At 37.8% G+C, this 23,833-nt stretch overlaps 1 protein-coding gene across 2 annotated transcripts; it reads left to right on the top strand.

Moving 5' to 3' along the window:
* The first annotated feature begins 18,601 nt into the window (after nucleotides 1-18,601).
* On the top strand, nucleotides 18,602-23,697 carry LOC104087238 (HVA22-like protein k). Of its 2 annotated transcripts, XM_009591659.4 has the most exons (9): nucleotides 18,602-18,826; nucleotides 19,145-19,195; nucleotides 20,563-20,621; nucleotides 20,869-20,966; nucleotides 21,744-21,795; nucleotides 21,912-21,975; nucleotides 22,740-22,835; nucleotides 23,164-23,236; nucleotides 23,437-23,697. In XM_009591659.4, the coding sequence occupies exons 2-9, from the start codon at nucleotides 19,193-19,195 to the stop codon at nucleotides 23,553-23,555; spliced, it is 564 nt and encodes a 187-aa protein (XP_009589954.1). In that variant the 5' UTR covers nucleotides 18,602-18,826; nucleotides 19,145-19,192; the 3' UTR covers nucleotides 23,556-23,697. The 2 variants fall into 2 exon arrangements, with proteins under 2 accessions (XP_009589954.1, XP_009589953.1); XM_009591658.4 differs by lacking the exon at nucleotides 19,145-19,195 and having other exon boundaries at nucleotides 18,604-18,826.
* Nucleotides 23,698-23,833: the final 136 nt, after the last annotated feature.

Genomic DNA, 23,833 nt, shown 5'->3' with positions numbered 1-23,833 from the left:
TCGTTTTTAAGAACATAATTGCTTTGAGAAAGATTTAACAAGAACTGAATTCAAGAACAAGGAGAAGGACTTGGATTGAGACTGTATTCAAGAAGAATGAGACGGACTTGAGTTAAGAATTGAATTCAAGAACAACTTGATTAAGAACTGAATTCAAGAACAAGACTTTGGAGAATTGGGCGGGAGCGCAACTATTATTCTATTTCAATTCATAATCTAATTAATTTCGAAGTAGCTGAATTTTAATTACTTATGAAATGGTGACTTTTTTTCAATTAAAGGTTAAAAAATGGCTCTATGTGAATTTTACACATTTCATTTTGCACAAGTCAGTAGCCAAATCGATACCTGAATTCACCCAAAAACCATTTAATTATGAGAAATTTACACATAATACAACTTATTTAAAACCTATTTAAATAAGTTACAATTGATTTTAAAAAATTACATATTATACAACTTAATTTAAAACATACAACTTTTCATATTCCTTAATATATATCTCTTGAGATTCTCTCACTTTCATTATATCTCTCTTGAGATTCTCTCACCCAATTAATTATCCTTAATTATCCTTACAAAAACGTATGCTCCTTTTTATTTTTCAAAAAATTTCCTTTTCTCTCTCCTCTAGTTGTGTATATGATTGTAGTATATTTGATATACCATTACTATATGTAAAGAACTATATTGCATATATTTCGAATAAATATAATGTAACGACCCGGCCAGTCCTTTTGAGTGTATTAGCCCCGATTCCCTATTTACTATTTTTTCCGTATCTGTTTCTGCTTATGTGACTTGCCGGGAGGTCTTGTTTTTGGTTTTAGAGTATTTTGGGACACTTAGTCCCTAAAACGGAAGCTTAAATCTCAGGATTTTGACCGTAGTCGGAAGTGTGTGAAGACGACTCCGAAATGGAGTTCTGTCGATTTCGTTAGCTCCGTTGGATAATTTTGGACATAGGAACGTGTCCAGACTGTGAATTTGAGGTATGTAGCTAATTTAGGCTTGAAATCGCGAAAGTCAAACTTTGGAAAGTTTGACCGGGGGTTAACTTTTTGATATCGGGGTTGGATTCCGATTCCGAAAGTTGAAATAGGTCTGTAATATTGAATATGATTTGTGTGCAAAATTTGAGGTCAATCGAACGTGGTTTGGTAGGTTTCGGCATCATTTGTAGAATTTGAAAGTTTAAAATTTTTTAGGCTTGAATTCGAGTGTAATTGGTATTTTGATGTTGTTTTGAGTGATTCGAAGGCTTGACTAAGTTCGTACGATGTTTTGGGATGTGTTTGTATGTTTGGTTGATGTCTCGGGGGCCTCGGGTGAGTTTCGGGTGGTTAACGCATCATTTTTTGGACTTGGCTTGATAGTTGAAGTCTTGTTGCAGCAGGTTCTGGTTTCCTTGTACACGATCGCAGGGATTCATTCGCGATCGCGTAAGCTTATTCGGGGCAGAGGTGAGTTTGTTCTACGCGATCACAGAGTTAGGAACGTGATCGTGTATGTGTGCGAAGTTGTGCTTTGCGAACGCATGGCTAAGGTCGTGTTTGCGTAGAAGGATTTGAGCAGGAGGGGAGGTATGGCCAATGCTCTACGCGATCGTGTGAAAACAGGATGCGATCGCGTAGGTTTTTATCATCTAATTTGTAATTTGGGGTGAGAAATTGGGGGAAAAGAGGAAGAACTCTTGAGTTGGGATTTTGAGATTTTGAATGGGATTTTATTATCGGGTTTGAGTAAATTTGGTATGGTTAGACTCGTGAGTGAATGTGCTTTCGGATTTTATGACTTTTGTCGGATTTCGAGACGTGAGCCCGGGAGCCGGGTTCGGGCTAATTTCGGATTTTTTGCTATAATTTAGTACTTTTCTTGTGGAATTGATCCCTTTAGACTATATTGATTGTATTGTTCTACTTGTAGCTAGAGTCGGGACGTTTGGAGACCGATTTGAGAGGCAAAGGCATTTCGGAGTAGAGATTTACTCGGTTCGAGGTAAGTAACAGTCCTAAACCTGATTTTGAGGGTATGAAACCCCGAGAATTGGTATGATGTGAGTATTTGGAGGTGACGCACATGTTAGGTGACGGGCGTGTGAGCGTGCACCGCGAGGGATTGTGACTTGGTCCGTCCCGTGAGACTGTAAAGTCGAATAGCCATTGTTATTACTTATTTTTCCTCGTCTTTGAGCAATTGACTGCATTTCATGTTAGAAACCATGCTTAGGCCATATGATATCACTGTTGGGACCTGCAACAGTCATATACTTGTGAAATTGACTGCTAATTATTGTCTCGTACTTAGTCACAATCTTACTTGTGTGTTATATCTCTGTTTCTTCTCAGTTCTTGTTGATATTTATTGTATTCTCTGTTTGGGCTGATTATTATGGTATTCTTTGAGCCCGAGGGGCTGGAGAGGTTAGTGACTGAGATAGGGCCTTAGTGCCGAGCTGTGAGCTATGTGAGGTTATATGGATCAGGTTGCATGCCACAACAAGCCTTATGGCTATTTATGGACTGTGGATCGGGTTGCACGCCGCAACGAGCCTTATGGCTATTTATGGACTGTGGATCGGGTTGCACGCCGCAACGAGCCTTATGACTACTTATATGATTGGGTCGGGCTGCATGCCGCAGCGATATAGCGCTTGGGCTGAAAGGAGCCCCTCCGGAGTCTGTACACCCCCACTGAGCGCAAGTACCTATCGAGAGTGTGTATTGAGGGATGAGAGCCGAGGGTATGAGCTGTTGAGATGAGTTGAGTGACTGCTGCCTTGAGAGGGTGTACTTTCTTTTATTTATTGTTGCACTTAGTTGTTATCTGTTATTGTGGTGAAATTTCTGGAAGATTCATATCTGTTTTACTTGAGCTCGAACTGATTTGACTTACACCACCGGATTTGAAAGCATGTTCACTCTTTACTGAAAACTTTTGAAATGAACTGTATTTTTATAGCTCGTCACTATTTCTCAGTCCCTTATTTAATTCTGTTACTTGCTGAGTTGGTTGTACTCATGCTATACCCTACACTTCATGTGCAGATCCAGGTGTGTACGGTTCTGGCGTCACTAAGTTCGTGCGCGAGCTGACTATCAGAGACTTACGAGGTAGCTGCTGGCGTCCGCAGTCCTTGTTTCTCCTTTCTTATTATTTTTTCTCTCTTGTATTGGCATTTGGCACAGAATGTAGTAGACTCTATTTTCTAGATTGGTTGTTAGATGCTCGTGACTCAGTGACACCCCGATATCGGGCTATTTATTTTTTCACACTTATGTTTTAATTGGGTTTTACCCCCGTTTTATGAAAAACTCCGGTTATTTTAATATTTTAATTTATTTCTGTTAAAAAAATTTGAAAGTGTTTTGGAAAGGTCGGCTTGCCTAGTACCACGATAGGCGCCATCACGACGAGTTAGGTTTTGGGTCGTGACATATAATATATTAATATACTCAAATATTATAGCAATATGTTAATATCTTATTAATCTATTATACCAGTATGCTGTAGCAGTATGTTAATATCTAATAAATATAATATATTAATATACTCTAATACACAAATATTATAGCAGTATGTTAATATCTTATTAATCTATGGTACATTAATTATTATATATTTAGTATCGGTGGATATATATTCTATAATATGTTGTATATTATATATAATTGTATAATTATATAATTGTATATTATATAATTAAAATATATAATAATATGTTGTATAATATATATAATATATGGTATATAATGTCCGAACTATATAAAATATTACTTACACACATTATATATATATATATATATATATATATATATATATATATATATATATATATATATATATATATATATATATATATATATTTCTCTCTCACATATTTTATTATTTCTTCACTAAATATACAGAACAATTAGTTGTATAATTCAGTATACTATAAGTCTTAAGAAAGGTTCAATGGTATATGCTAGGGGTGTCAATGGTCGGTTCGGCCGGTTATTTTATAAAATTTGTACCATACCAATTTTTTGGTTATTCTATTATGTATAACCAAAATTAATTTTTTTGAAACCATCCCAATCATATCGGTTTCCCTTCGGTATCGGTAAGGTTCAGTTAATTTTGGATATTTTTTTAAATGTCATGCAAAATTCATTAGTAAAAGTAGAATGTAATAACATACATACTTTTATAGAACTTAACAAAACCCTCTAGACATTTTTACTGTTTTAAATGATGATGAATTATGAAAACATGAAAGATGGTCATAATATAGATCAGTAACGACCCGACCGGTCGTTTTGAGCTCTAGTGCGTCATTCAGCGGTTTGAGACCATGAGCAGTTTCACTTCAGGTATTATGACTTGTACGCGTGGTCGGAATTTAATTTCGGGAAGTTCGGAGTTGATTTGGAAAGAAAATTAAATTCTAATTTCGGAAGCTTTAAGTAGGAGGAATTGACTATAGGGTGATTTTTGAGTAAACGACCTCGGAATCGGTATTTGAAGGTACCAACAAGTTCGTATGATAATTTTGGACTTGGACGTATGTCCGGATCGGGTTTTGGATGACCCGGGAACGTTTCGGCGCCTATTGTGGAAGTTGGCATTTTGGAAGGATTTCATAAATTTTGGTTGGAGTGCATTTCAATGCTATCGATGTCCGTTGGGATTTCTGAGTCTGGGAATAGCTCCGTATGGTGATTATAGTATTGGAAGCGCGTCCGTATGTGGATTTGGAGGTCCATAGGTCATTTCGGAGTCATTTGACGAAAGTTCGAACTTTGAAGGTTTTTTTTGAGAAGTTTGACTGGAAGTGAACTTTTTGATATCGGGGTCGGATTCTGATTATGGAAGTTGGAGTAGGTCCGTAATGTCAATTATCACTTATGCGCAAAAATTTGGTGTCAATCCGAGTAGTCTAAGTACATTTCGGCGCATTTTGAGTGAATAGAAGAACTTGAAATTCATAAGTTAGATTCAATTGGTTTTGGGCTGCGATTCTTAGTTTTAATATTGTTTCGGGCATTCCGAGAGTTCGAGCGAGTCCGCTACATGATTCGAAACTTGTTGGTATGTGTGGGCGGGGCCCCGGGGGGGGGGGGTATCAATCAGACGAGGTTCGGACCAAGTCGGAAGCTTGGAGTAACAGTTGAAGCTCCCAGATCTGTCATAATCGCACCTGCGCTTGGCCAGCCGCAGGTGAGGGCTCGCAGGTGCGAGCCATGAGCCGTAGAAGCGAGAAATGGAGGGAAATCCAGAATCCGCAGATGCGGAAGATTGGGTGCGCCTGCGTGAGCGCAGGTGCGAGAGACATGGTCGCAGGTGCGGCTGGGCTCGCAGAAGCGGCCCTCTTTGTCTGCAGATGCGGAGCCCGGCCAGGTGAGGGAAAGGCGTACCAGCGAGGCATTTGCCGCAAGTGCGGGACCGCAGATGCGACCCAAAGTACTGTGGGTGCGAAAGTCGATGGGCAGTGAGGGTTCATGTAATACGAAACTTAGGCCATTTTTATCACATTTTCATTCACTCTTGGGCGATTTGAGAGCTTTCAAGGAGAGGATTTCGACCTAGCTTTGTGCGATAAGTAATTTCTACTTAATATGAGTTTAATACATAGATTATGGGTAGATTATAATATGAAAATTGGTAGAAATTATAGGATTTAGATAGAAAACCTAGAAATTGATATTTTTTGGATTTTGACCACGAATTTGGACATGGAATTGAAAATAAATTAAATAGTTGAGTTCGTGAGGTTATGGGTAATAGTTATCTTCGAAAATTTTCAGAATCCGGGCACGTAGGCCCAAAGGTTGCTTTATTGATTTTTCGAGCGGAGTTGAAAATTGTTATAAATTGATTAATTATGAGTATTAGAGTACATTTTGATTGGGTTGCATCTTAATTGACTAGTTTGGAGCGACGGGCACCAGTTTGAGGTTTTAGAGAGGCTTTGGAGCCAGTTATGAAATTTCGGAGCGAGGTAAGTCTCTTGTCTAACTCTGTGAGGGTAAAACGACCCCCTAGGTGTTGTAATTGATATTTGCTACTTGTTGCGGGGGCTACGTACGCACGAGGTGACGAGAGTCCGTACGTAGCTATATTCATGTTATTGTCCCGGTAGACTCAGGTTCATGCCATGCTATGACTGTACTATTTGAGTTGTCTCTTGCCTATTAGGTTCCTTATTACATGTTAAAATTTGAGACTAGACTTGTGTAGAGAGGTAGACTCGTTGAGATCAGATGAACTTTATGACTTGCCACGGAATAATTGTACTCCCCTTACAAATTTCCCCCGCGTTACGCGTTCTCGTCGAAGGGCTTTCCCCAAAGCTTTCCTAAAACTAACTTATCCTTTGGTGAGTGGGGTCAAGGACCCGTCAAAGCTTTCTTATTCTAATGGGAGTGGGCCGTTCGCCTCGGCAGGATAGATACATCTATGGTTCGTGTCGTTCGACCCTCGGCAGTGCGCACACTTTATGGGATCGGGTCGTTCGCCTCGGCAGGATTATGTACCACACTCTTATGGGAGCGGGCCGTTCGCCTCGGCAATATATATATATATATATATATATATATATATATATATATATATATATATATATATATATATATATATATATATATAATAGATATATCTATGGTTATATACCAGCTTATGATGTGATTGGGCCGTACGCCTCGGCATTTCTGTAAAACTCCTTTTAGGGAATCGTGCATATTAATTGTACAAAGGACCAGTGTATCTGGGAGTTTTCCTGATTTGAATTATGGCGACACATCTGGTGAGGTCCATTATATATATGTATATATGTACTCCGGGGGAGGAGGAGACTGTTAATTGAGAGTTGAGTTTATTGTTGAGAGGAAGATTGTACCACATATTTATATTTGTTTAATTCGCGTTTTTATTCTGCCCCATATCTGTTTTACTTTTTACTGTATTTGCCTTATTGGACCACTAGTAAGCGTCGATGTCGACCCCTTATCACTACTTCTCTGGGGTTAGGCTAGATACTTACTAGGTACACGTTGCTTACGTACTCATACTACACTTGCTGCGCATTTTTGTGTAGGTACATATATGTCTAGAGGCCAAGTGAGAGCAGAGGCGTGTATACATGCAGGGAGCTAGGTGAGTTGTATTCCATTTGTCGACCCGCAGCCAGCAGAGTCTCCTTCAGAGTATTTATATTTTTTCTGTCCAAATTGTATTACGGACAGTTGCTGTATTTTATTTTATATTCCTCGTTAATGCTCATGCACTTGTGACACCGAGTTTTGGGATGATTATGGGTTTTTCTTTATTGAATTTGTTAAAAGTATTATTATTTACTCTGTAAATCCCCATTCTTTACTATTTAAATTGAAGGAAAAAAATATTATTTCAAAAATAATAAAATGAGAACCCAATTAAGTAATTATTGTTGGCTTGCCTGACAGCGGTGTCCGGCGCCATCACAACCTTTATGGATTTTGGGTCGTGACAGCTTGGTATCAAATACTTAGGTTCATTTGGGTCTCACGAGTCATGAGCAAGTCTAGTAGAGTCTTGCGGATCGTTACAGAGACGTTTGTACTTATCTTCAAGAGGCTACAGGGCCGTTAGGAGTACTTCCCTTCTTGATTCCTCATCGTGCGATTTGTTTCCTTTGAGGCTTATGCCTTTATTTTCTTCCCACTCAATCTTATGCAACGTGAAGCGCTTGTTATCGATTGGGAATCGAGGAATTATAATGGTATTGCGAATATGGTACAGGATGTTTCTCCCTGCTATTTGAATGGGCTATTATCGTCGCCTTGCGGAAGGATGTTCTGTCGTTTCAGTTCAGTAATCGGTATTGCTTATGGTTTAGAGGTGGGGCACTGATTGTTATGATGATTCATGTGTTACACTCACACAGTGTTGGTGTAATGGTAAGGTGCTCATGTATGGGTCGCGACAGTGAGTGACTTGAAAGGAGGATTTCTCAATTCATGGCTTAGAGGTTCAGCATTTAAATTCCGGCGGAGGGAAGTCAATCAGACTATGGATGTTCAAGCCTTGGTTGATGAATGACGAGACTTGGTATTTTCTAGCGAGGTGAAATTCTCAATTGTGATGTAGCATTGTCGTCCTTGTTGAAACATTAAGGTTCGTCGGTGTTATGGTCTTCTTTGATTTTTGTCCTTCGAGGCAGGGTGTTGCGAAATGGTGCTTGAGGAGCGGTTGTCAGAGATAGCAGTGTGTCATGGTTCAAAATTGAATTGGTGTTTCTAATTTTGATGGCTCGAGAAAGATGATCTTCTAGGAGGTTTAGAGTTGGTAGCGACTCATTTGTTCAGGTGCTACAGGTATGGATTTGATTTGGGGCAATATTCGGGCAATGAGGAAGGACATGGCGGGAGGTGTTTTGTGGTGGTTGAATTGCTATAAAGTCAAGAATGAAAAGCAGAAGTCGAGGATTTGCTTAAAGGAGAGGGTTTAACCAAAATGGGAGAGTGGCAGAGTAGCATATGAGTTCTGTGGTAGGATAGCCACACGCCTTGAGGAAAGTTTACAGCAATTTGGGGATTCATGATGGGCAATGACTAGGTTCACGGATTTTATTTGGATGCAACATGACTTCGAGTTTGGGATGTATTGTTGTACTTTCAGCTGATGTCAATGGGGGAAAAGGAATCTCGGTGGGTCCCAAGGTTATGTAATTGTAGCTTCAAGCTAAGTGGGAGAGCCCCACCATTTATGATTGGATTGTGTGGTTGTCTACTCGTGCGATTTCTGGTTATCGGTGTATTGGTGGATTATTACGACTAAGAAAAGAAAACATCAGTGCTAATTTGAGCAAAGGATTGGAGGAATGTGTTGGCCTTATCAGTTCGTGTCCAGGTTTTGGTAAGTCTCGGAGTCCATGATTCGCGTGGATGTGATATATAAGGAAAGGAATTCAATCGGTTGCTTCTTCGAGAGGGTGTTCATGTGCTAGCAGAGCCTTGGAGTTTGATTATATTCGGGGACAAGCCAGAGTGGGTGACTCTCAACGATGGTCCTAGTAGGTTCAAAATTATTGAAAGTGTGGTGCTTGAGGATTTCGAGCCAGTAGTATGGTTAAGTATTTGAGCTTTTGCAGTGGATTATGAAAGGTGGCTTGGAGTGTTCTACATTACCATCAGTATGCGGTATGGCATTTGAGGAATGGGAGAAAATAACTTCAGATTAATAGATGGGTTTTCAGAATGGGTGTACCAGTTGAAGATGCAAATATGCGCATAAGGAGAGTATGAGATGGTTTGTGGGTTTTGGAGACAACGTGGTCTCGTGAAATAAGGTCACTCAGGATGAGTGCGAATTTGGGTTCATGATGTTTTGAATGGAGCTATCATTATTTCTAGGGCAAGTCCCGAGTAAATTAGAAAAAGTGGCTCGGTTGGTAATGGTTGAATCGGCACGGTTATGGCAGTGGACAGTCTCTCCAGCGTGAAGTTATACATGTAGTTTGTAGTTATACACTTGGGCTTGAGCGCCACTTGTACATTTGGGAGGTATTCGATTCGTATGGCTTTGTTATGTAAAGGGATTTTCGAAAGAGTTATGGAAGTTTAGATTACAACATGATGTTGTATTTTCTGCGGTTTGGGAATTAGGTTGCGTGTTGCATTGGTCCTTCCGAAATGAGCTAAGTAAAGGTTTCTATATGATGAAGTGTTTATCCTATTAGTGGAGCAGGGGTTATTATGGAATTCTGCTACTCTCACGTATTGGCATGTTAGGTTTAGCGAGCAGCATGGGAAATTGGAAGCTGAGGATCAAGGTTGTGGTTCGGTGTTGACAAGAATGTCACGAGCTCGGATGATCAGGGAAGAATTCGGATGTTTAGAGTAAGTTGGTATTGTCTTTAGCGTCACCTGAGATTGGTGTCCTGTGTAAGAGGCTTTGTGTATTGATTTGCGGCTTCTTGATTTGCTTTACATCATTAGTGTGACCGGTGGTATGGATGTGCAGACTCGTTACCTGATACAGAGGGTCGTAGGAGTGTATCACACGGAAAGATTGTATAAGTGTGACATGTAGTCACTTGATTGATTAAAGATTTAAAACCAAGTATGGAGATTGTGGTACTATCGCTAATGTGAGAATTTATGCCTGAAGGGCGCTCGGTTCATTTGGTTATGGAATATGGAAGTTTGTTCCGGATTTGAAGGCTGCTCTTATGTGTCGTGAATAGGTCATTGTGGGTCCTTAAGAGGCTATTTAGCCAAGCATGATATGATCAGAATCGGTTGAGGTCTGTGGATGGATCTAAATGCGAATGTGGGCTATATATCAGGCCGGATGTGCCCATCTCAGCATAGTGATGTTTTCGGAAGGGTCTTCGGGCCTTGGATGTTATTCATGTTGTCAGCTAACCCGTGTAATCTATATTATACCAAGTGGGTTGTGAGGTTTTTTGATTATTCGCACTCGTATTGAGATCCCGTATGGTTTGTGGTATTATGTGAGCAAGATGGCTCTCGAGATGTAGGTCATATATCGCACCTTGGTGGTGCTTGAGTTTTGTAGCGCGTGACGCTACCCGTCTCCCCATGATTTGTATTATGCACTTGGCGTGCTTATGGTTGATATTCGGGCATTTCGTGGGTATGAGCGTTACGGCTCGATGTATGTTTTCTTTAGATTATTATGTGTGGATCGGGTGGCACGCCGCCACGGGTATATGGTTGGATCGGGTGGCACGCCGCCACGGATATGTTGATTGGATCGGGTGGCATGCCGCCACGGGTATCATGGTTGGATCGGGTTGCACGTCGCAACGGTACCATGTATGGATCGGGTTGCATGCCGTAACAGTGTGTTATTGAGTACAGTTTTCCATATCTATTATTGCGTGTTTTTCTTCTCATTTCCCGAGGAAGGTTCATAACATCCTTTCTGTTGTTTAATTAGTTACGTGGGTTGAGTAGTTCTTTCCAGAGTTTGTTTTTCCTTATGTATCACATTCGAGTCTGTAGCTTGTTGGCACATTGTGGCATCATACGAGATTTTTGGCAGTGTCTGAGGTGGCTTATTGCCTGGGCAGCTTGTACTGGGTGAGACGAGATTATTCGACCTGGGATCAGTGCGATCAGATTTATATGAAACATATTAAAGAGTAAATATTGTCATTCAGTCCAAAAAAAGGTAATGGTTCTTGTCGGGAGGAGAGACTCCATAAATTGTGATTAGGCATGTGGTTATGAGTTCTGCACATCTTCTCTGTCGTGGCAGTATTGCAAGAGTTGGAACATAACTTATATAGGTCATAAGGTATGTTGTGAGCATCAGATTCGTGGGATTTCGGTTGTTGTTATCAGGAGATGTTATTATAGTCATGTGAATTATGCGGTGCATGGTGTGGATTCCGTGAAGGTATGCAAACATGTATTGGTGCATCGTGTAGTGATTAATACGGTGTTCGTATGTTGGAAACAGACCTGGTAGAGGATTTCAGATGTTGGAATTTGGCTCTAAGGCTTATTTGACTAGATAAAAAAGGGAGGATTTTTAGGTTTGCTCAAGCAAATGTGCTCAACTGGGTTATGGTAGCACGAGTAGGTGCACGAGGTGTTAAACAACAATCTCAGACAACTCCAGAGCAGATCTTAGCACGTTTGCGGACGAACGTATGTTTAAGTGGGAGAGAATGTAACGACCCGACCGGTCGTTTTGAGCTCTAATGCATCATTCAGTGGTTTGAGACCCTGAGCAGCTTCACTTCAAGTATTATGACTTGTACACATGGTCGGAATTTAATAAAGTTATACACGTCATAATACTTGTACAAGTATTATGACTTGTACAAGTATAAAGTATTATGACCCTGAGACCCTATTGTGAAAGTTGGCATTTTGGAAGGATTTCATAAATTTGGGTTGGAGTACATTTCAATGCTATCGATGTCTGTTGGGATTTCTGAGTCTGGGAATAGCTCCGTATGGTGATTCTGGTATTAGGAGCGCATCCGGATGTGAATTTGGAGGTCTGTAGGTCATTTCGGAGTCATTTGGCGAAAGTTGGAACTTTGAAGGTTTTTTTGAGAAGTTTGACCTGAAGTGGACTTTTTGATATCGGGGTCGGATTCCGATTTCGAAAGTTGGAGTAGGTCCATCACTTGTGAGCAAAAATTTGGTGTCAATCCGAGTAGTCTAAGTATGTTTCGACTCATTTTGAGTGAATATAAGAACTTGAAGTTCATAAGTTTGATTCAATTGATTTTGGGGTGCGATTCTTAGTTTTAATGTTGTTTCGGGCGTTCCGAGAGTTCGAGCGATCCGCTATATGATTCTAAACTTGTTGGTATGTTCGGGCAGGTCCCTGGGGACCCCGAGTGTCAATCGGACGAGGCTCAGACCAAGTCGGAAGCTTGGAGTAACAGCTGAAGCTCCCAGATCTGTCATAATCACACCTGCGCTTGGCCAGCCACAGGTGCGGGCTCGCAGGTGCAAGCCACGAGCCGCAGAAGCGAGAAATGGAGGGCAACCCAGAATCTGCAGATGCGGAATCTTGGGCGCACCTGCGTGAGCGCAGGTGCGAGAGACATGGTCGCAGGTGCGGCTAGGCTCGCAGAAGCGGCCCTCCTTATCCGCAGATGCAGAGCCCGGCCAAGTGAGGGAAAGGCGCACCTGCGTGGCATTTGTCGCAGGTGCGGGATCGCAGATGCAGCCCAAAGCACCGCAGATGTGAAAGTCACTGGCCAGTGAGGGTTCATTTAATACGGGACTTAGTCCATTTTTATCACATTTTCATTCACTCTTGGGCAATTTGAGAACTTTCAAGGAGAGGATTTCGACCTACCTTTGTGAGGTAAGTAATTTCTACTTAATATGAGTTTAATATATAGATTATGGATAGATTTAACATGAAAATTGGTAGAAATTATGGGATTTTGATAGAAAACCTAGAAATTGATATTTTTGGATTTTGAACACAAATTAGGACATGGAATTGGAAATAAATTATATAGTTGATTTCGTGAGGTTATGGGTAATAGTTATCTTCGAAAATTTTCAGAATCCGGGCACGTGAGCCCGAGGGTTGCTTTATTGATTTTTCGAGCGGAGTTGTAAATTATTATAAATTGATTAATTATGAGTATTAGAGTACATTTTGATTGGGTTGCATCTTAATTGACTAGTTTGGAGCGACGAGCACCGATTTGAGGTGTTAGAGAGGCTTTGGAACCGGTTATGGAATTTCAGAGCGAGGTAAGTCTCATGTCTAACTCTGTGAGGGGGAAACTACCCCCTAGATGTTGTAATTGATATTTGCTACTTGTTGCGGGAGCTACGTACGCACGAGGTGATGAGAGTCCGTACGTAGCTATATTCATGTTATTGTCCGGGTAGACTCAGGTTCATGCCATGCTATAACTGTACTATTTGAGTTGTCTCTTGCCTATTAGGTTCCTTATTACATGTTAAAATTTGAGACTAGACTTGTGTAGAGCGGTAGACTCGTTGAGATCGGATGAACTTTATGACTTGCCCACAGAATAATTGTACTCCCCTTACGAATTTCCCCTGCGTTACGCGTTCTCATCGAAGGGCTTTTCCCAAAGCTTTCCTAAAACTCACTTGTCCCTTCGTGAGTGGGGTCAAGGACCCGTCAAAGCTTTCTTATTCTAATGGGAGCAGGTTGTTCGCCTCGGTAGGATAGATACATCTATGATTCGTGTCGTTCGACCCTCGGCAATGCGTACACTTTATAGGATCGGGCAGTTCGCCTCGGCAGGATTATGTACCACACTCTCATGAGAGCGGGTCTTTTGCCTCGACATATATATATATATATATATATATATATATATATATATATATATATATATATATATATATATATATATATATATATATATATATAATAGATGTATCTATGGTTATATACCAGATTATGATAGGATCGGGCCATACGCCTCGACATTTTTGTAAAAATTCTTCTAGGGAATCATGCGTATTAATTGTACAAAGGGCCAGTGTATCTGGGAGTTTTCCTGATTTGAATTATGGCGACCCATCTGATGATATATATATATATATATATATATATATATATATATATATATATATATATATATATATATATAAGTACTCCGGGGGAGGAGGTGACTGCTAATCGAGAGTTGAGTTTATTGTTCAGAGGAAAATTGTACCACAAATTTATATTTGTTTAATTCGCGTATTTATTCTACCCCATATCTGTTTTACTTTTTACTGTATTTGCCTTATTGGACCACTAGTAAGCATCGATGTCGATCCCTCGTCACTACTTCTCTGGGGTTAGGCTAGATACTTACTGGGTACACGTTGCTTACGTACGCATACTACACTTGCTGCACATTTTTGTATAGGTACATATATGTCTAGAGGCCATGTGAGAGCAGAGGCGTGTATACATGCGGGGACCTAGGTGAGCTGTATTCCATTTGTCGACCCGCAGCCAACAGAGTCTCCTTCAGAGTATTTATATTTTTCCTGTCCAATTTGTAATTCGGACAACTGCTGTATTTTATTTTATATTCCTAGTTAATGCTCATGCACTTGTAACACCGGGGGTTTAGGATGATTATGGATTGTTCTGTATTGAATTTGTTAAAAGTATTATTATTTACTTTGTAAATCCTCATTCTTTACTATTTAAATTGAAGGAAAAAAATATGATTTCAAAAATAATAAAATGAGAACCCAATTAAGTAATTATTGTTGGCTTGCCTGACAGTGGTGTCCGGTGCCATCACGACCTTTATGGATTTTGGGTCGTGACAAGATACATCAACTATTCTACCACTGCATAAAAGAAACTACGCAAAGATAAATAAAAGATAAATCACAGAAGTAGAAAGATATTAACCAAGTTGGGACTCAAAAATAAAGTCTATAATAAATTAAATATTTAAAAAGATAAATCTAAATCATACAAAAGGAATCATATTCAATACATTATAGTTTTCTATTATTCATAATCGTTAGAATACTTTGTTTCTTGTTAGTGAATATGCTGGAAATAAATTAGTTAATAGGAGTAGCATAGTAGGTTTGAGAATTAGGATTTTGATCTTAATTACTTGTTGGCTTGTAACCATTTTCATAATTCTAAAACCAAAGGAAAAATTTAGTACTTTATTATTTTTAAACTTAATATATAAATATATTTTTCATATGTAAATTTATTCGGTACGGTTCAGTATTTTTTTCGTTTTATTTTCATAAAATAAAAAACCTACCCTAATTATCGGTACGATTGTAGATTTCTAGAAAAACCTGCGGTTTTATTAAAAGAAACCTAAAAATCGGTTCGAATTTTTTTTAAAAAAGAAACCTACAAGAGGGGTTGGTGCGTGAACACTATCCCCCACTCTCCGAGCCGAATAAAATTTTAAATTAGCAATTTTAATGTAAAAGCATTCATTAATGGAAATTTTACCTCCTGTAGCAAACTATTACATCCTATTTATTATAAATCAAAATTATTGTAAAATATTATTATTTATAGCTACCTTTTATATTTTACAGCAAAATATGTATTTATTGTATACACTACCATATATGCGTGAAATACGCTATTTATATTTTTTCTCTCTCTTTCTTTCAGTTAACACACGTTCTTTCTCAAATCCAAGCAAGATTTTTTTCTTTCTCTCTCCACAATCTCTTTCTCTCACATCAAGATTGTAAGAACAAATTTCTCAGAATTGATCCTTAACATTTTTTCTCCAAAAGTTCGTGGTAATTGGTAAAGCTTTTGGCCGGTTCATGCCAAATTACTTTACCATTCTTCTTTTTCTCTTCACTTTTTTTTTTCTAAAATTTTCGCCATTGTTAGGTTTTGAGGAAGAAACTTTAAATTTCGTCTTCAATGGCTGATTCAACAACTTCGAATAGGGTTACACGAGGTATACCCACTAAAGCACTTAATTTTGATCGTCGGCGTCAGAATCGTCGGCGTCTATCATCCACTATTGGCTCATCCTCTTAGGCGAACAGATCTGGCCATGGCTAGGCCGGAGAAGATTTGAGGGCTGGATTTTTGTTCGTTTCCATTTTTAGTTTTAATACAATATATACAGTATTTTGCTTGGCCGGAAAAAGCCATCTCCGACGAACTTTCTTCTCTTTTTTGCTTTTTAGTCACATGCAATGATACAAATACACTCAAATACATTATATTTTTGTATAAATATATTATTTTTTTGCATGTATTTATGTATTCCGAAGGTCTGTATTTTTTGAATACAGCCGAATATCACTTTGTTTTGTGATTTTTTGTTGTTTGAATACAGTCGAATTGAATACTCTGAATTGAGTACAATGTATAATAGTGAATAATGAATATATGTGAATTGAATACAATGTATACAGTCGAATTGAATAGAACAGTTTACACTATATTTCTTGATTACGTCACTGTATTTATAAATACAGTCGTGCGAATACATGAAATACAACACAGTAGCAGCGAAATTTATGTAGAATTGATTTTGTTGAGTTAAATTAGGAGTGATACACGCTAATTGGTCATTTTTTTCGTTGTTAAACACCTGTACTCACCTATTTTTAGGCGAATTCCACTACTGTATTCATGAATACAGTAGCGCGAATACAGTCGCACAATTGGACTCCCCTATTACTGTATTCATGAATACAGTAACGCGAATACAATAGCAAATACAGTCGCGTAGCAGCGAAATTTATGTAGAATCGATTTTATTGAGTTAAATTAGGAGTGACACACGCTAATTGATTCTCTTTCCATTATTAAATAACTGGACTCCCCTATTTTTAGGCAAATTCTGCTACTATAGCGTAAATACAACGAATACAGTCGCACAACTAGACTCCCCTATTTTTAGGCGAATTCTGCTACTGTATTCATGCGAATACAGTCGCGTAACAACTAAATAATAGCTATAAAAAGTAATTATATATATTGTAGTTATAAGAAATTAATAGCCACTAAACAATAATAATTTATGAAAATTCCTCTTAATTAACCAAGTACTACCTAATAAACTAGGGTTGAGCTCTATTCCTATTGCACATGGTATAGTCGGATTTTCACCTTAAGCACGTAACCTCTTTCTCTTTTCATTCTTCACATTCTCCATAGCATTAAAGAAGAGCATTTATCATCAAACACAACCAAACACACTCTCATTTATTATCATTCATTCATAGAACCCATGGAAATAGTAAATGAAAGAGTCAGTGATTTTCAAAATAATGAGCTTGTAGTTATTACTTTGAACAGTGATGTGATCGAGGAAGGTAACATTCCTAGTACTTCGGTTGTTAATATTCCTAGTAATTCTAACAACAAAAATGCAGAAAGTCGCAACAAATGAAGAGGAGAAAGCAATATTAATAGAATCTGTGCCTGGTTCAACATTTAATAATCTAGAAGAGGTGTACCTGTTTTACATGAAACATGTTAAAGCCAAAGGTTTTAGTATTAAAAAGGAAGCTAAGTAATTAAAAGAGAAAATAGCGGATACCCTATGTATAGTGTGTTAAGTAGTAACAAGGCAGGCAAGACCAAAACCAATAGCAAGTATAATAAACGAGTTAACTGCATGCGCGCGAGGCACGAGTTAATTGCAAGGCTTTAAGTGAATATTTGTGGACTGTGACATTGGTCAACAAAAGAATGCTGATCTCAACACTTAGATTTATGCTATGCAAGGCAGACATCCAAAAACGATATTGACTGATCATCGATTTTGCAGATGCCTAACATACATATGGAATACAACCTGGTAATTTTTGCTCACAAATTGAGTTGCATCTGGTTTAATTTGAGGAACAAAAGAAAAAGAGTTAACTGTTTCTAACAGCTCTTTTAACTGTGTAACCAAGAATTAATATTAATCATTCACGTTAGAGAGTTTTATTAACAATCAAGTCAAACCCACCAAAAATATTAACTTTTGAATTGATTTTAGCGCCATCACACATGAGATGCAAATAAGTGTTTTTAAGTAAAAACTAGAAACCTTTGTTGATTTTGGGATTGATCGAAAGAAAGGTTCCAATTTTTTTTTATTTTTTTTTGGTCTTTTCCATGTCACCTGAAATTACTAGCAAGTGAAGTTGATTAGTTTTAACAAAAATTTAAAGGTTTACCGCTAGATTAAGAGTTTTGGAACAAAAGTATAGGTTATACACAAGGACAATTTTTGCTATTGATTAGTATATATTAAGGGCAAAAATAGTCCAACTCTACATTAATGACCGTTTTTATTTTTTTCTCTAATATATAACTAATCAATTGGCAATTGACGTATAAACAATAGTTATTGCGTGCATAAAAAAAGTAGTAGTATATTCTTTTTGCTTTTAACCATGTGTCAAGAACTATGTGTAGAATCAGTCGAAGCAAGTAAATTAATAGCTAATAATTAATATACTAAATAAAATAAGACCTCTCTCTTTTTTTCCAAATTAAAACATCAAAATATTAATACGTGTATTAAGATAAAGACATTTGAATAGAAGTACACATTTAAATATTAAATACAAAATTCAAATTTATACGTCTTAATCTTAATATTAGGTGTGTGTTCTTAATATTAAGAAAAACAACGAGGGCCATTTGACAACATCGGTGAAGCAAGAGGTTAGAGCTACAAATTAAGAAAGAAAAAGGGCCGGAGTGAATTTTCATAGACTGAAGGGGTTATGTGTAGTTCCACACAAAGTCAATAGATCACAGTATTGGTACTCAAATTTGCCGGACGATTGCCGGAACTGAAAAAAAGCTCCTCTTTCCGGGAATGGCAGGAATGGCTATGTTTGCCTCAAATCTCTCCAGCGAGGTATTATCTCTCTGAATCTCTGATCCTCTTAGTTTTCACACACTCACATATTTTGGATGTGTAAACACTGATCTGAGTGTGCGGTTGCGTATAGTAACTATCCTTTTTGCTGCCCGTTCTGATCCGTGCTATATCTCATATGTAAATTAGGGTGCTTTTAATCTAACTGGGATTCATTGCAGGATTATTAGCAATTAAGAGTTTTAGCATATGCTGATGTTTCTATTTATCAGAATATTGAAAGATAATTATCGTCAGTATATTCTCCCAGTTACAAACAACTCTTCTTTTTGTTAACAAATGTGGTGTCCATGCCAGCTTGCATGTACATGTACCGGGTAACCCTGTCCACCAATGCTTGGATAGATGGTAAGAAATTACCTAGTGTTTTTTGAACAACTTTTTTTATATAATAAGTTAAATAATGATATATTCAAGTTAAATAATTATATATTCATTCAAACGGCACCAAGAAGGTGCTAAGATCGAGTGTTACATACAAAAGCTGTGGCCCGATGCTTCAGATAGGGAGTTTAATCTTCATTCAAAGCATCTCTGATTACTCTTTTTTTCCAATTAGACATATATTAGAAGTATTTCAGACGATTTTATTGCTTGCCTGAATTTTCCTCTCCTTTTAGCTAAATAAAAACTGTCTAATATACTTACATTATCACCCGATGTACCCCAGAAACACCCAGAAATACACACAAGATCCGAAAAGCTAATGGGCAGTGTAAAATTAGGATGATCTACATTGATGATCTACATTTTTGAATTCTCATTTATATATAACATCTGCTGCATATTATAAATCCCCCCTTTCTTCAATGTTTTCTCATTTTAAAGACAGGCACGTTAATGAATTTCTTGTGGATGTTTCATCGATTACCTCTCCAATCTAACAATTTTCCTTGAAATACTAGATTGAGGGGTCATGGGATATCAGTCCTTATATTTGGAAAAGAGGTATCCAATCCTCCCGGATTAGATTGAGTAAGGGAGATAGTGTGTTGATTGAATTTCTATTTCATGTCTGACATGAAGGATGATGTACCCGACAAATACAGATTAATTTTTCATTTCCAATATGCCTCTAATCAAATGTTAAAGAATTTCACTAAAAAGTCAGACGAAGGATAAAAAACACAACAGAAGAATTTCTTATATTAGAGGATCATTTATGACATTTTGCCTTTCAGAGGGACCCCCCCACCCATGGTGGATGTCAGTGAGGGTTTTCCAGATTGGCCTGCCAAAGGTAGGATTAGAGTAGATAAAATTATCCCAACCAATCGATCTCCAATCCCTCATGCTAAACGACCCTAAAGGTGTCAACATTAGTATAAAATAAATGAATTGATCAGATTGGGAAGGGAATTAGAAGCTTAAATAGAGTATTGTCATTTTTGTAATGCTTTAATATTCTGAGGAAATATCATAACAGACAGTAATCTGTTAAGATCTTCTTGCTTGTTATGGTTACTTGGCAAGTTGGTAAAATTTGTGAGTAACCTAAACTACTTCCCCTCAGTCTTAAAGTGTTTGAGCTGGCCAACCAGTCATGTTCTACAACCCTCGACGTCCGTCTTACAAGTTTTCATTTTCAAGCTTCACTAAAACTACTCTTCTATTACTGGTCATCCTTGTGCTTGTAACTTTCATTTATGTCATGCATCCGGAAGATATAGTATTTTTCTTCTTCTCTGGTCTCACATCACTTTCATTTGATGCAGGTTGGGTTAAAATTGCTTCTTAGCCCGCTTGATACTAATGTTGTTGTCCGTACTGCATGGTGAGCTCTTATTCGAGTTTGGAGATTTTCTTTTCATGATCCAATTGACTTTGCCTACAGTCACTTTTAAGTTCTAAGAAGGAATTCTACACTGTTGCTTGGGATGAGCCAGATGCAAAAGTTTCATATCCGTTTCACGAGCCTGAAGAATCCTTGTTTCTTATTGATATTTTGAATTCTATTCTTTAGCTGCATTTATTATTTGGCAAAGTGGAAGATTGTAATTAAACTTTAAAGGTATTTGCAGCTGTTCTGTGGGGATTCTTTTGCCTGTTTATTCTACTTTCAAAGCAATTGAGATGGGGGATCAAAACGAGCAACAGAAATGGCTTCTGTATTGGGCAGGTGATGATGCTTTTCAAAACATTACAGATATTGTTTTGCTTTGAAAATCTTGAAATTCCTTTTTTCTGCGCAAGATACTAATTGATATTCTCACCACAAAGTATCTCCCCTAAGAGTTCTATTGTATGTCCTTATCAAAAAAAGAGTTTCATATGTACTTCTGTTTTCCCTAATACCGTGTGAAATTATTGCTGGGCAATTAATCTATAGAGTTTCATTTGAAAAGCAATAAAAAGAAGCTATTGAGTCTACAGAACAAGAAATTACAACAAGAACTTAAGCTAGATCCTCCTTTAAATCATCTCATTTTTTTTAAGAATGGCGTTGCTATACTTGTATATCTCAATACTTGCTAAATCACCTAATTTGATATACAACCCCAGCAGAAATTGGGCAGTCGATACAGATTGGGTGTCTGTCTTTTTCTTCCACTTCTGGTTATTGATTCTATGAGTGACACTAACTTCATCTTTTTGAAGGCAATTAAGCAATGTGTATGCTTCATGATTATATGTTGTATGACATTTTTTGACGCCCCACATAAACAAAAAAAATAAGTAAATAATAATATAATAAAAGAAACCCCCACTCCATGAATATTTTGCTTTACTGGTGGCTTATGCTTAACCTATTCAAGGCCTAATCACTGAGGATTGGAGGCCTCACAGTACTAGTTAGACTTTTAGGTTATTGTAATTATCTCGCTCATATGTCTCTGTTCAGTCAAGCATAAGCTACTCCCTCTCTCTCTCCCTCTCTCTCTCTCTCTGCTTGCAGCATATGGATCTTTCAGTATAGTTGAAGCATTCACGGATAAATTTCTCTACTGGTAACTGCTTTCACTTCCTTTTTCTAATTTTTTTTAATAGCCAGTAATGTGTTTAAATGAGGTTATTTGTTTGGGAATACCAAAGTAACATGGAAGAGCTTTGACTTATTTCATAGGTTCCCACTATACTATCATGTGAAGTTCGCATTTCTTGTTTGGCTTCAACTTCCATCTGCTGATGTGAGTTCAACAGATATTTCTGTTTCTTGAAGTTTATCTTTTTCTTCCCTTTCCATTTTGCTTACCTGCTTTGGGGAGGATGGATGTAAAACAATTTCACTACCATGGTTTATATCTCCTGACAATATCCTGCCCATTTCAAAAGGTAAGTGCCTGGGAAATATAGCCAGTACCTCTTTACCGTTAGGAAGACGATGACTTTCGGAGCTTACAACTTCTAACTGGATACTCTTTCCATATGGAAGCCAATTGTTGATTCTGCTGGTGAGTTAGAAGATAGAGGAAGAGATGTACAGAGAGAGAGAGAGAGAGAGAGAGAGAGAGAGAGAGAGAGAGAGAGAGAGAAGGCAAGAAGGTGTAACGTAGGTTTCAAACAAGGGAAAAGGAACATGCAGCTTAGGTTTCACACCAGTGACAAGGAAGGCGGAGTCTAAGGATGGTTGAGGGATGAGTGGGTGAGGGGAAGCTAGTGAATCTGGCAGACAGTGGAAAATAGAGAATGGTGAGAATAGTGACCTAAGTTTAAAAAATTAGAATAATCATCATGGGGGCCTTCTTTGACTTTTTTTTAATCAATTAAAATTAGCATTAAAATGTCCTAATCTCAACACACTTGTGAGCGTGTCAGGCCAAATAAAAAAATTTCTAGCTTTTTTTGAGGTGAATTTTGCTGGACTGCTTAATTAGAGTTAGTGATGTAGCTTTAGCTCGAAGTTTGTACTTACCATTTCACTGAAGTGATGCACTTCTTTGGTGTTACACAGGGTGCTAAGCAATTGTACACAAACCATCTGCGCCCTTTCCTCATGAGACATCAAGGAAGACTGGATAATATTTTGGAGTTATTTCATGGAGAACTGGTAAAAGTTATCTATTATTGTATGTCATAAATTTGACTTTGAAATGTGTTGATGCAACTTGCCAATTAATTTAAGGTTATTGAAAGTGTCATCTATTTCAATTTACTAGGATGTAGCATTCTGTCACTTGATGCTTTGTGCCCTTTTTCAAAGTTTTTCATAAATTCCAGAGTAAGGTTGGATGAAACTGTGCTCGTGCATGTAAGTTAAAAGGACTGCTTAAGGTTTTTGATCAGTAGTTTGTCTCTTACATGTATTGTGTAATTGCAGCTTCTTAAGGGTTTTTTAATCGTCAATTCAGATTGTCTTATAGAAATATAATTTGCAGGCCAAATTTATTAGTACCCACCAAACAGAAATCCAATTTGCACAGATGCTTCTTGCCAAAAGTTTATTATCAGGTGATTCTTTCTTATAGTAACAGATTCCCTTCATCTTATGTTTGTTTCCACAAGCTATTTCAGGGTGAACATCAGTATTTATCCCTCGTATAATTATAGAAGAAAAGTACCTTCATATTTTAGTTTGGTATATGCACCATGTACATCGAAATGTGATAGGTTTAATGCATATCCCATTTAATTTACTTTTCTTTATTTAGTTGGGGGTATTCTTCAACCTGGGCAAGGACGAGTTGTTGGTACAATTGAAGGTCCAGCAGCGCAACTAGAGACTTCAGCACAGCAAGTAGAGACTTCAGAGTCAGAAGATGAATCATGATGCCTTTTTTTTGTACATCATATCAACTTAGTTTAGCTTTCTTTCATGTTCTTACTGCATCTTTGATGCAAAATATATAGAAAGTGATCAGTGTATACATAATTTTCGGAGGAGTCAATTTTATTGTGGGTTTGTGGTTTTCCTTCTTCGTTTCCCTGTAAATATTTATCAACAGAAAGTGCTGAACTCACCCACAATAAGTATTACTATGCATATAAAGGTATGATCTAGTATACATTGCCCTTTCCTGACCCCACTTGTAGTAATATATATATATA

This window comes from Nicotiana tomentosiformis, chromosome 3 (assembly GCF_000390325.3).
Source record: "Nicotiana tomentosiformis chromosome 3, ASM39032v3, whole genome shotgun sequence".
NCBI classification, from domain to species: Eukaryota; Viridiplantae; Streptophyta; class Magnoliopsida; order Solanales; family Solanaceae; genus Nicotiana; species Nicotiana tomentosiformis.
This window is presented reverse-complemented; position numbering and strand designations above follow the sequence as displayed.

Excerpts from the sequence above, each read along its gene's own strand:
- LOC104087238 (XM_009591658.4), top strand. The coding sequence starts at position 18,785 with ATGGCAGGAATGGCTATGTTTGCCTCAAATCTCTCCAGCGAG. Across the intron at positions 20,967-21,743 it reads ATGGCTTCTGTATTGGGCAG|CATATGGATCTTTCAGTATA; the intron begins GTGATGATGCTT and ends CTCTGCTTGCAG. Across the intron at positions 22,836-23,163 it reads AGTTATTTCATGGAGAACTG|GCCAAATTTATTAGTACCCA; the intron begins GTAAAAGTTATC and ends TATAATTTGCAG.